Here is a 13473-nt window from a genome sequence, read left to right as displayed (position 1 = left end):
CAGGGAGGATGGGGAGTTTTGATACTGCTTCTAGCTGTGGTTGTGGGTCCCTTTGTTTTAATATGTGTGAGAGCTAATCTCTGTGTTTCTTCGTAAAAAATTACAACCTTAGAGCTCTGCAACTTGTGCAAACTAACGGCGTAAATGACGTTCATTCTAGAAGGTTTTTTTTTTTTTTTTTTTTTATTCCGGTACGCGGGCCTCTCACTGTTGTGGCCTCTCCCGTTGCGGAGCACAGGCTCCGGACGCGCAGGCTCAGCGGCCATGGCCCACGGGCCCAGCCGTTCCGCGGCATGTGGGATCTTCCCAGACCGGGGCACGAACCCGTGTCCCCTGCATCGGCAGGCGGACTCCCAACCACTGCGCCACCAGGGAAGCCCATGACGTTCATTCTAAAGCATGAGTTTGTAACCCAGGTCATCCTTAAGGGTCTGGGTAGATAGAATTCAGGGGAGAGAGGAAGTAAGCTTGGCTGGGAAAAAATTACATCTTTATCTTCCTAACACTTAACTAAAATTTTTCATTGTATTCAATTATAAACACAGACAATAAACCACAGAAACAGCTGCAGTCTGTGTGACTCTCAACAGAAAGCGCAGCTATTTCCCCACCACATATCGCTTGCTGCGGCTATCTGAAAGGAACATTATGCTCACCATTCCTCTGCATGCCAACTGCACATTCTCACACTGGTGACCCAAAATCGACACTGCATCTAACTCTCCAAAGGTTCAGGGTGGAAACAGCAAATGTGTGTAAATAGACATATAAAAATATATCTATAGAAAGAGGGAGAGTAAATGGGGAATGATAAAACAAATGGGATAAAATATGAATAATTGGCAAATCTAGTGAAATGTATTATTGTTGCAATTCTTTAAGTTTGAAATGGAAGGACATAATTATATTACAAGTTTTTTATTTTGATAATATTTCAATATAATTGGTTTCCCACATAATGCTATGAATTGTATTTTATGCATCTAGAAATGAGTTCATAGACTTTACCAAATCACCAAAGGGATGCAACTTTGGGAGTACAGAGATTAAGAAGCCCTGCTCTAAAGCCGATCATAACTGTAGGCTATCTGCTAAAGCCCAGAGGAAGCTCTTCACGTGAGCAGTTTTGTACAGAAGCAGCTCACTCCACTTGAAGGGAGCCTGGGGATTATCACGGGACAGGTTTGTCATAAACTGATCAGATCACTAAAAGCCAGATGGATGCCCCTCCCACTCCTTCATCCCCAACTTACTGGCATGTAAAAAAATCCAGAGCCTGACTCAACTGGGGAGGGGGTGGGGAAATAAGAGTAACTACGATGGAATTGCTTACTGATCTGATGAGATGGAACCTCAGAATTGAAAGTAAACATTTATTTCAATATTAAACTAACTAAAGATGTGCTCCTTCTTTAAACTGCAGGCTGAGGCCATGACTTCTGGGCAGAAAAGAAGTGGCATAGTGTATTCAACCACTCTCCTCTTCACTTAGCAAAAGGTAAGGAAACACTATAGAAGGTGACAGAACACTATAAAAGGCAGAGGGATGGTAACTGAATAGTAATGAGCAGAACATCTTCTGTGCTGAAAATGAGGAACATCAGGCTAGGTACCAGGAGCTCTGGCACGGGAGCGAGGAGAGAAGTGAGTGACAGCAGTGGGAGAGGGCAGTGGGTGGGATGCCTTGCAGGAGCAGCTGACGCTCTTTGTAGGGCAGGAGAATCAAGAAGAGCCAGGGACATCTTACTCTCAGAAAACAAAGGTGCTCTCACAGCCACCTTGGGGATGGAATTTAAAAGGATAATGAGGTCAGCCTAAGGAACTGGTTCTGGTGGCCAGGCAGTGGCGCTCTGAGCATCAAAAGGAAAACAATGACTACACTTCACTGGAGCGACTCCAAGACACGGTCGAAAGGAGGAATTATAAAAAGTATACTAGAGAAGTCATATCTACTGATATGTCCCGAATTTCTCATAAAAACAGAGATGAGGAAAAGACAAATCATTCTGTTGACTGAAAAAAATGAACAATGTGAGAGTTGTGAGTTACGTTTTATTTGGGGCAAAATGAAGACTATAGCCCAGGGAGACAGCGTCTCAGACAGCTCGGAGGGACTGCTCCGAAGAGGTCAGGGGGAAAGGCCAGTATTGTGTACGATTTGAGAGAAGGGGGGACGTGCTGTCAAGCACACATGTTGCCCGAGGCTTGCTGCTCATCACGAGCAGTTGTCACCACTAACGATTTCAGTGCTTTTCTAGATACGAGGAGATGCCAGAACCTGGGCTCATAAAATCTTCTCCTGAAAATGTCTAACTATCTGAAGGCCTGTTCTGCCAGTTTTTCCCAGAGCACCGAGCACCTCATTCCCGATCTCCGCCCCGAACTCCTTTCAGGGTGTGTTGATGGTCAGTGGCTGCAGTGGCCAGTGACTTAGTCCTTGTAGAGGCAGATGGCGAGTGCCAATTTTTAGTTGGCAATTCAATTGGTAAAAGAATGTAAAATACTATGATTTGTTTTGCTGATAAAATACTTTCTCCTCACTGAGTTGATTAGTTGTTATAGTAATAGTGATTATAATTTGTTTTGATTTCTCTTAGAGATATAAGAGATATTTTACGAAGACAAAAGTCTTGCTGAAATGGTACCACAAGAATAATGGCATTCAGTAGTCACCCTCGGGCGGGCCGGAGTTGGATCTGTTTAGGATGCTACGCCTAGGACGCTGCTTTGATTCACTCAGAAGCCCTCTGCTGTGTGTGGGTAGTTGTCTGCCAGGTATTTACATCTAGTCAATGGGAGTAAGAGATGTGGGGAGAGAACACCAACACCTCCATCAGAAGGGGCGCCTTTTCCCATCTGAAGGCAGCCTTATTCCAAAGGAGTGGAGCTTCCCCGTGGAGCACTCAGAGCTCTGATGACACTGCAGACACTGCCTTCCTCACCTAATGCATGGTTTCCTTCAGTTTTCAGACTCCTTGCCACCAAACAAACTTTACACTCTGTAACTGTGCCTAGAGGCACCTTCCTGTCAACCTTCTCACCACCCCCAGGGTGTAGACAAGGGCCAGTCCAGTCCATGCCTGGATCACAAAAAGTAAAGGGCTCAGACTTAACATGTAATGGGAAGCCATTTGGAGGGCTTCAAGCAGGAGTATGACTGGATCTAACTTGTGTTTTTAAAACGTCACTCTGGCTGCTGTGAGGACACAGAACTGGAGAGGTAAACTGGAGGCTAGAGGTTGATGTGGTGTCTGCGGCTCACAGAGGTGATGGAGACGCGATAAGGAAGCTTTCTGGATCCAGCAAGATGGTGAACTTGGCTTCCAGTTGTGGACAAAGAACGTAGCCTGCCATTACAGAAAACAAACAATGCGCCCGCCATCAAGCCTTCAGCCATGGCAGCACCCCCACCCGCCTGTGCCTGAGGGGAATTCAGGACGGAGAGAAACGTGAAACATTCTGTGCTCAATACTGGCCCTAGATGGTTAAGGTACATACCTAAGGAATAATTTCAGTGAGCCCAGATTCTTGCATCTTCCCCTACATAAAATCATTAACTTGAGACGTCTGTTCTTTGTGATTAGCAGTAATCTATGATGTTCAACTACGTGGCTTTTTTTTTCCAACAAAACTCAATGTTTCTGGCTCCTCCTTTACCTCTATGGAGCAGTTCCTCAGAGTTATATGAGACGCTGTTTCCTGGGCTACAGTCCTAAGTAAGGTCCCCTGAATAAAACTTAACTCACAACTTTAGGTTGTGTGTTTTTGTTTAGTTGACATGGTGAACACCTCCCATGACAAACATGTTTAATAAAATATAACAAAAGCTGGGCTTCCCTGGTGGCGCAGTGGTTGAGGGTCCGCCTGCCGATGCAGGGGACGCGGGTTCGTGCCCCGGTCCAGGAAGATCCCACGTGCCGCAGAGCGGCTGGACCCGTGAGCCATGGCCGCTGAGCCTACACGTCCGGAGCCTGTGCTCCGCAACGGGAGAGGCCACAACAGTGAGAGGTCCACGTGCAGCAAAAATAAATAAATAAATAAATAACAAAAGCTATTTTAAAACAAAGTCAAGCTCAGGGACTTCCCTAGTGGTCCAGTGGTAAAGAATCTGCCTTACAATGCAGGGGACGCGGCTTCAATCCCTGGTCAGGGAACTAAGATCCCACATGCCGCGGGGCAACTAAGCCCACGCGCCACAGCTACTGAGCTCGTGTGCCTCAGCTAGAGCCCACATGCCACAAACTACAGAGCCCATGCGCCCTGGAGCCTGCATGCCACAACTAGAGAAGAGAAAACCTGCACGCCACAACTAGAGAAGAAGCCCACGCACCTCAATGAGAGATCCTGCATGCCTCAACGAAGATCCCGCGTGCCGCAACTAAGACCCAATGCAGCCAAAAATAAATGAAATAAACAATAAATAAATCTTTTTAAAAAATGAAATAAAACAAAATCAAGCTCTAAAGAAAATAAAAATAAATAAAGGGAAACCCTTGGGTGCTAGAATTGAAAACAGAACATTCAGCAGAAGCGATAAGCACATAGCTGATGACGTAAAATTCCTGCAGGCACCTCAGGATAGGCTTTTAACACTTGTTCAGTGCAGAAGGTGTGGTTTTGAGTCTCACATTCTATGGGAGCTAGATTCGAGTTCCCTATATAAAGGCAGAACCTTGGAAAGATTGCCTCCTTGTCTATAAGAAAGTCTAGAACAGCTCTGCCCAGCAGCCCATGAAAGCAACAACACGCCTCTTTCTGCTTGGAGCTTTGAGTGAGAAATCACAAACCTAAGACTCTGCCATCCATAGATATATCTGAATTTACACTACCTATGTGCTACAGAAATTCCAAACTAAGGAACCGATATAAAAAACTAGTCCCTAACAGCGAACTCCTAGGGTATCCAAAAGAAGCAAACAAGAAAACTGCTCTGTAGAGATAAATTTAGAATCTGAGGTGCTTGGGACTCCCATAGAAAACAATCAATCTGGCTAAAGATAAGCTCACAGTAAAAATGATGAACACATGTTAATCTCCAATGCAACATAAGGGGGAGTCTGTGCCACCACAAACAGGAATTAACCCCAATAAACTGAAATAATAAAAGACTATGAAAGAGACTCTAAAATTATTTTTAAATGAAAGGAAGAAGAGAAAGCAAGATGAACAGGACACTATGAAGAAGAGATGATGGTGGCCAGGAGTAAGTGGCTACAGTGAAGGTGGTGAGACAAAGGGATTCAAGGTATACTTGAAGGAACAGCTCACAGTAACTGCTGATTAGGTGAACCTGGAAGAAAGGAATCCAGAATTCCTAGGCTTTAGCTTAAGCAACTAGGTGGGTACTCTGCCCTCTACCAAAATGAAAAAGACTAGAGGAGGAAGAGCTTTGCAGAGTGTGGGTGGGTTTGGCATGTAAAGTTGGGATGCCTATTACACATCCAAGTAGAGACGTCAAGAAGGAGGTTGAATATTCAAATCTAGAGCTTAGATGAGAACACAGGGCTAGAGATATTGAATTTAGGCATCACCAACATAGAGGTAATATTTTAAAGCCTTGTCAATTACTATTCATTCTTCAAGATGCGACTTCAGAGTACTTCCTATGAAGCCTTTTTTTTTTTGCAGTACGCGGGCCTCTCACTGTTGTGGCCCCTCCCATTGCAGAGCACAGGCTCCGGACGCGCAGGCTCAGCAGCCATGGCTCACGGGCCCAGCCGCTCCGCGGCATGTGGGATCTTCCTGGACCGGGGCACGAACCCGTGTCCCCTGCATCGGCAGGCAGACTCTCAACCACTGTGCCACCAGGGAAGCCCCCTATGAAGCCTTTTTAAAATGGTCTTTTTTTTTTTTTCATCTTTATTGGAGTATAATTGCTTTACAATGGTGTTGGTTTCTGCTTTATAACAAAGTGAATCAGTTATACATACACATATGTTCCCATATCTCTTCCCTCTTGCGTCTCCCTCCCACCCTCCCTATCCCACCCTTCTAGGTGGTCACAGCACCGAGCTGATCTCCCTGTGCCATGCGGCTGCTTCCCACTAGCTATCTATTTTACGTTTGGTAGTGTATATATGTCCATGCCACTCTCTCACTTTGTCACAGCTTACCCTTCCCCCTCCCCATATCCTCAAGTCCATTCTCTAGTAGGTCTGTGTCTTTATTCCTGTCTTACCCCTAGGTTCTTCATGACATTTTTTTTTTCTTAGATTCCATATATATGTGTTAGCATACGGTATTTGTCTTTCTCTTTCTGACTTACTTCACTCTGTATGACAGACTCTCGGTCCATCCACCTCACTACAAATAACTCAATTTCGTTTCTTTTTATGGCTGAGTGATATTCCATTGTATACATGTGCCACATCTTCTTTATCCATTCATCTGATGATGGACACTTAGGTTGTTTCCATCTCCTGGCTACTGTAAATAGAGCTGCAATGAACATTTTGGTACATGACTCTTTTTGAATTATGGTTTAAACAGAGTGATGGGCTCTTAGAGTAACCTGTATCTCTCTTACACACTCTGTGACTTTGTTTATTTACCTGTCTCCCCATTATCCTGAACACCTAGCCCATTGTGTGGCACACAACCAGGAATCAGTATGTTTATTCAGTTCATGGATGAATGACTATTCTGAAGTTCTAAGTGCGAGTCCCTGGCACAATATCTTGGAAAAGTGGGCACTCAAAACTATTTACTGAATGAATAAATGAGCTAACCTTCTGAGCAGCTAGACTTTGACTGCTTTCACTCAGAGCCAAAGATGTAAAATACTGGATACACTCATCTAGGTCTGTTTGAGGTAAAGAAGCCAGCAACTGTCTGAGCTCTTCTTCAACGGAAGAATCCTGAAATAAAGGAAAAGAAATTCTTCATAATTAAACTCCACAATTGAGTATAACAAAAAGTACCCAAAGAATAAAGCCAAAACAAAACAGGAGAGGTAAATCAGTGCTTTTAGTCTTGAAAACAGTCACCACCCTGATAAGCAGAGAATCATTTAATTTTGAATTCTATACTTTCATGTCTGCTAACTCAATCTGAAAGACCTATTGCAAAGCATAGCTCAAGATTTTCACCTCATAGGCTACTTCACGTCTTGACTCAAAATGAATTATTACATTCTTTCTAACTAAAGCTGGCTTTTTAATATGCAGAACTTGTTCCTATCTGATTTTTTCTAGTAACTAATATCTAGAATAATTTGTTTTTCTATTTTTCAAAAACGCATTGCAAGTTTTCAGATTTTCATTTTCTAGAAAAGTCTGAGAAAAGCGCTCAAGGAACATGCTCTAATATCTATATTAGTAGTTAACAATTAATATCCATGTATATTAGTACATTAATATCTATATGTAGTAGTTCTCCAGAGACTGTTTCGCACCCCAGGAAATATTCAGCAATATCTGAGACATTTGTGGTTGTTACAACTCAGGGGTGCTACTGTCATCCAATGAGTAGATGCCAGGGATGCTGCTACAGTGTACAGAACAGCTTCCAACAACAAAGAACTATTTGGCCCAAAATGTCAGTAGTGTTGAGGTTGAGAAAAACTGTTCCATAGCAACCTTAGAACAAAGGACCAATTTATGGATGCTGATATGCTAAGAAGCCACCCTCTGGTGTATAGAGACTCCCAACTCCACATAGGGGAAAGTAATTTTGGAGAAATAGCACCTCCTGTGGAATCAAAAAATCTTGGAATGGAAACCACAATTGCAGGTTTAAACCCTAGTTTACCTGCGTGTGAAAAGTAGCCAACAAACTGCTTTGTGAATGGTTATTTTGCACCCAAAGTGAAGATGATATATTAAACATTTTTTACTCACCGGATTATTTTATTTACTTACTTCTTTTAAAGATGGCAAAGGAGGTGGGCAGAGAAAAAAACGAAGATCACTATCTTTGCTTCGTGCCAGACCAATAAGAGTTCTCAGATCACAGGCTTGAGCAATTATCCTATACTGGTAATCTATTGTAAAAGTATATTGCGAGTACGCAAATTAGCTTATGGCTGTTTCAAAGGTTAAATGAACAACTTAACTTTTAAACTACAAGTCTGTAAGTCAAAATTTCCCAAGTTTTTTTTTTTTTAACTGCAACTGCATTTACAATACCGTAAGCTAAATATCCAACATTTCCATGACTGATCTCATAATTCTCAACATATATCTAGATATACCACAAACTAACCTTTTTGAAAAAAATAAACCTCAAATGTGAAAACTGATAGGTCAGAACCAATTTAACTTCTCCTTAAAAAAAAAATTCCATCATCCAAAAGCTATTTTCATCACTACTCAAAAAACCTGAGTTCTGTTTAAATCTGTCGTCCCCTGGTACCTACATGGTGCTTTGACATCCCATGAAGCCCATGAATAATCTGAGGTTCCAGACAGTAGTACTTTGTTTTAGCCTTCATGATTTCACCATTCCATTCTTTATGTATTGCTATAGACTGAATGTTTGTGTCCCTCCCAAATTCATGTGTTGAAACCTAATCCCCAAGGTAGCACCTTTGTGAGGTGATTAGGTCAAGACAGTGGAGCCCTCATGACTGGGATTAGTGCTCTTATAAAAGAGACCCCAGAGAGCTCCCTCAATCCTCACCAGACACAGAATCTGCTGGCACCCAGATCTTATATTCCCAGCTTCCAGAAAACTGTGAGAAATAGATTTCTGTTGTTTATAAGCTACCCGGTCTAAGGTATTTTGTTATAGCATCCCAAATGGACTAAGGACATGTATCAAAAAAAAACTGCAGCCATTGAAGGAGACATTTTTTAATAATAGCACTATATAACTTGGGTGAGTTCTTCAGAATCAAGTGGGGAACTTTTAAAAAATCTACATGCCAGGGCTCCAACTTTGATTTTTCCGATACAGTAGAAGTCTGAAATGGAGTCCTGGAAGGCAGATTTTGAAACAGATCAGATTTTTATTCTAAGTCTCCACTCGCATTAAATAAGCTTATTTTTACATTATAAATTATTATAAATTATTATAGCCACCACTCAATCAAACTAATTAACTTGTATGAAGACAGAGATCTTATTCTGAGACTAAATTTTTCTTTGAAAACATTCTTTTTTGTTTACCCATTTTTACAAGATGACTCTACTAACAAAGTGTACTTTAGCCCCTGTACTCAGAGCAGATCTGATCTCTTGCTCATGTACTTTTACTGCAGAACTTGCGATTTTAAATACAGCTAAATATTTAAAATCTTCCTTAAAAAACAAATATACACACGCAAATTAGGCACATTTGACCAAGTATTAGTATTAAAGCCAAACAGACTGTCAAAGTGAATGCAAATGTAACTTCGATGCAGCCAGCAATTAAAATATATTTTATTAAATAGGAACCAAAAAAAACACAGACACACTAGGCCATAACTATCAGAATCAAGAGTTTCTCCAATCAAGTAAAAGTTCATTCTGGTAGAAAGTTATACAAATATATCTACCTCAGTTTTGAGGGTGTTCTTACCAAACACAATATGACTGCCAGGCCAGCAGGTTTTATACTTTCCCTATCACTAGAGTTTCTTTTAAATTTTTTTAAAAATATTTTTTACATATATTAATATTTCCTGAATTCTTTTCCTTCCTTAGTATCTCCTTCCCTTCTCTTTTACATCAGAGATCAAGAGCTAGCTGACGGTATGCCATGTGTTCAGATGGTTTCATTACCATGCCAGTGACGGGTCTCTGCCATTTCCTGCACAGCCTGCAGTCGTGCTGCTCTGTCATCAGACTTACTTTTCCTCAGGAGCAGCCACACAGCACATTCGTGATCTTCTATGTCAATTGTACTAAAGGTGTCTTTGTTAAAAAAAAAAAAAAAAAAAAAGACAATGTGAACAGTTAAAACAACATTTTCATCCTCACATTTAAGACAGTAATTTATATTTTAAATCTACAATAGGAAAGTTATATCCATCTCCAGGTGTTGATAATGACTGATAGGTTTCTTTTCAGTTCTGTCATATTATTTTGTTTTATTTGTTACATATATTTTGTATGTGCTTTTGTTTCATATATTATGTTGCTTTCACAATGAGATCTTTTTTTTTGGCTCCTTTTCCCTAAAAAACTTTTTATTATGAGAAATATCAAGCATATGGGATAGATTAAAAGAATAATTGACATGCAATTGACATTGACATCCACATGCTTACCACAACTAGATTTAATAAATGTTATTATTTTGCCATATTTGCTTAATCTATATGGAAGTGTGTGTATTTTTTTTTTTTTTTTGCCACGCTGCACGGCTTGTGGGATCTTAGTTCCCCAACCAGAGATCAAACCCGGGCCCTCGGCAGTGAAAGCGTGAAGTCCTAACCACTGGACTACCAGGAAATTCCCCAGGATGATTGTGTATTTTTTTCCGAACTATGTGAAAGAAAGGCGCAGAAATAATGACATTCCACCCTTTCATAGTTCAACATGCATCTCCTAAGAATAAGCCTGCATTCTGCTATATAATCACAATGCCATTTTAACACCCAAAAATAACTAACAAAAATCTTCCAAATCATCTAAAATTCACTCCAACTCCATATTCAAATTTTTCCAATTGTCTTCAAAATATCTTTAGAGCTGGTTTTTTATAAAGCAGGATTTGATTAAGTCTCTTTAGTATCTTAATTCTAGAAAGTTTTCCCACCTTTTTTTTTCATGATGCCAACTTTTTAAAGAGATCAGGTCAGCTCTTTTATAGCTAGCTTCACAATGCAGATTTGCCTGATTGTGAAATCTACATTTTTGATGCAATATTCTCATTATGAGAAAGCGTGGGAGTGATTTTATAACAAATTTTAAATTTTTAAATATTCATCAAGAGTCTCAATATTTATTTACAACTATCTAACAAAAAACAATGCATCCATAAAGACAGAAGGAAGAAAACAGTCCAAGGCATCAAGCCCTTAAATATAGCCCAAGAGAATAATGTTCCTCAATTTTCCATAGCTATAATAAATGTTAGTATAAGAAATGGGAAAAAAATCTCAGGTTGATCATCAAATGACTTTCAGATTACTGATAAGGAGTCTCAGTTAAATATGTGATACTTACCAGCAAATGGACCCCGTAATATCCTGGCTGACGTTGCCAATACTTTTCTTACTGCTTTGTGAAGCTCTTTTCTTGCCTGGTAGGTGATTCCTAAAATGATTACAAATTTAAATAAAACCAAGTAGGTACTCTTAATGCTATGTATGCTCCAATACTTCAAAGAAAAAAATGTATAAACTAAACCCCAATTTTTTCAAAAAGAAAATATAAAACAGCATCTTTCTCTTTTTACTGTCACTATTTAAAGCAACTAAAACCATTATGGGAACACAGAACTCTAGATCCCCCCAAAAACACTGCTTTCCTAGTCAGGGAAAAAGTAAAAACAAATCAAAAGCAAAAACACTAACTAAAACTAACAAAAATCCTCATATACAACATAGGATTAACTACATTCAGGAAAATGTCACTTAAAAATACCACTCTCAAAGTGAAATTTAGAGATACCTTACTAATGAGATTAAGCTTTACTATATAGGTAAATTATATGCTATAAAAATTATCTGTGTAATTGAAATTGTAACACACCGTAAAAGCACGTTGAAAGAGGAAGGTGAAATAACAATAAACACAAACAGGAGAGAGTGGTGATTCATATAGCTGTAGACAGGGGAGCAGCAGGACCTGCCCACTCAGGGAATGTAAAGTGCTCACAGGCATGGTTATTCTGGCTGACAGTGTAGAACAGGCAGCTGTAAATCTAGTGTGATGACTCCCCAAGCTACCCATATCCTGATGGAAAGATACTCCTCTGCCCCAAAATCTCATGTTCACCAAGCAATCGTCTGATTACTAATTGGATTTCCATGTGACCAAAATATGGAGAAGGGGAGTGTTCTGACTAGTAAAGACAGGTTTTCCAGCCTTAACGACAGATTGTTTTCCTCTGTAAATAAGTTGGTATTCATACTTGTGAATCCGTCTCATGAGTTCAGTGTGCATGAATAAATGCCTTAGAGCAAAAATACCTCTGAGCCAAGTGACAAAATCACGTTTTTATGCTTGCGAAACTGAGGACCAGCCTCCGAACCGACAGTTCTCATGAAGGTGAGGAACTCCAAGTTTAGATTTACAAAGCTGGCTAGGGCTTCCCTGGTGGCGCAGTGGTTGGGAGTCCGCCTGCCGATGCAGGGGACGCGGGTTCGTGCCCCGGTCTGGGAAGATGCCACATGCCGCGGAGCGGCTGGGCCCGCGAGCCGTGGCCGCTGGCCCTGCGCGTCCGGAGCCTGTGCTCCGCCACGGGAGAGGCCGCGACGGTGAGAGGCCCGCGTAACGCAAAAAAAAAAAAAAAAAAGCTGGCTAGTCTTCACCTGACTTAGTTATAGGAGAGCTGCAAATATGGGTTAAATCTGAAAGTCCAAAATTTTATCTTCAATTAATTCTTTAGGAACTTGGTTCTCATAGGGTTTGGTGATTCATAGAGTTAGCTGAACCTATTTTATCAATATTGTGCTTTAAATACTCATTTTTTTATTTTTTATAGTTTTTTTCTTCCAGTTTTCCTGAAATACAATTGGCATACAGCTCTGCATAACTTTAAGGTAAACAGCATAATGATCTGACTTACGAACATCATGAAATGATGACCACAACAAGTTTAGTGAACATCTATCATCTCATATGGATACAGAATCAAAGAAAAAGAAAAAAAATGTTTTCCTTGTAATGAGAACTTCTTAGAATTCACTCTCTTAACAACTTTCATATATAACATACAGCAGTGTTAATTACATTTACATTTATATTTATTAATGTTATACATGACATCCTTAGTACTCATTTATCTTATAACTGCAAGTTTGTACATTTTGACCACCTTCATCCAATTCCCCTTCCCCCACATGCCCCACCTCTGGTAACCACAAACCCGATCCCTGTTTCTATGCGTTTGTTTGTTTTTGAAGTATAATGACCTACAACACTGTGTTAGTTCCTGGTATACAACACAGTGATTCCACATTTCTATACATTTCAAAATGATCACCATGCTCAGTCCAGTTTTTATCTGTTACCATACAAAGGTATTGCATAATTATGGACCACATTCCCCACACTTCATACCCATAATTCATTTATTTTGTAACCAGAAGTCTGTACCTCTTAACCGCCCTCACCTATTTCTCTCCTCCCCTCACCCCACCCCTCTGGCAACCACCTCTTTGTTCTCTGTAGAAACGATTCTGTTTCTGTTTTGTTATGTTTATTCATGCTTTATTTTTAGATTCCATATATAAGTGAAATAATACAGCATTTGTCCTTCTCTGACTTATTTCACTTAGCATAATATCCTCTGGGTTTATCCATGTTGTTGCAAATGGCAAGGTTTCATTCCTTTTTATGGCTGAGTAATATTCCATTGTATATATGTACCGCATCCTCT

At 40.4% G+C, this 13473-nt stretch overlaps 1 protein-coding gene and 1 long non-coding RNA gene across 4 annotated transcripts in view; one reads left to right on the top strand and one right to left on the bottom strand.

Moving 5' to 3' along the window:
- Nucleotides 1-13473, bottom strand: part of SERAC1 (serine active site containing 1) — an 80009-nt gene that overhangs the window by 26602 nt on the left and 39934 nt on the right. For all 3 annotated transcript variants that reach the window (XM_032650679.1, XM_032650677.1, XM_032650678.1), the window contains 4 exons: nucleotides 11094-11183; nucleotides 9705-9836; nucleotides 7860-7981; nucleotides 6729-6857 (listed from right to left, as the gene is read on the bottom strand). In XM_032650679.1, coding sequence (XP_032506570.1) covers nucleotides 6729-6857; nucleotides 7860-7981; nucleotides 9705-9836; nucleotides 11094-11183 — 473 coding nt within the window. The remainder of the gene's footprint in view (nucleotides 1-6728; nucleotides 6858-7859; nucleotides 7982-9704; nucleotides 9837-11093; nucleotides 11184-13473) is intronic.
- LOC116763220 lies at nucleotides 969-3754 on the top strand. Its single transcript, XR_004352453.1, has 3 exons — nucleotides 969-1182; nucleotides 1424-1498; nucleotides 2598-3754. It is a non-coding gene; the product is annotated as an uncharacterized LOC116763220 (long non-coding RNA).

The sequence above is a fragment of the Phocoena sinus genome, chromosome 12 (genome assembly GCF_008692025.1).
Source record: "Phocoena sinus isolate mPhoSin1 chromosome 12, mPhoSin1.pri, whole genome shotgun sequence".
NCBI lineage: Eukaryota > Metazoa > Chordata > Mammalia > Artiodactyla > Phocoenidae > Phocoena > Phocoena sinus.
Note: the sequence above shows the minus strand (reverse complement) of the source record. Positions and strands in the feature narration are given on the sequence as shown.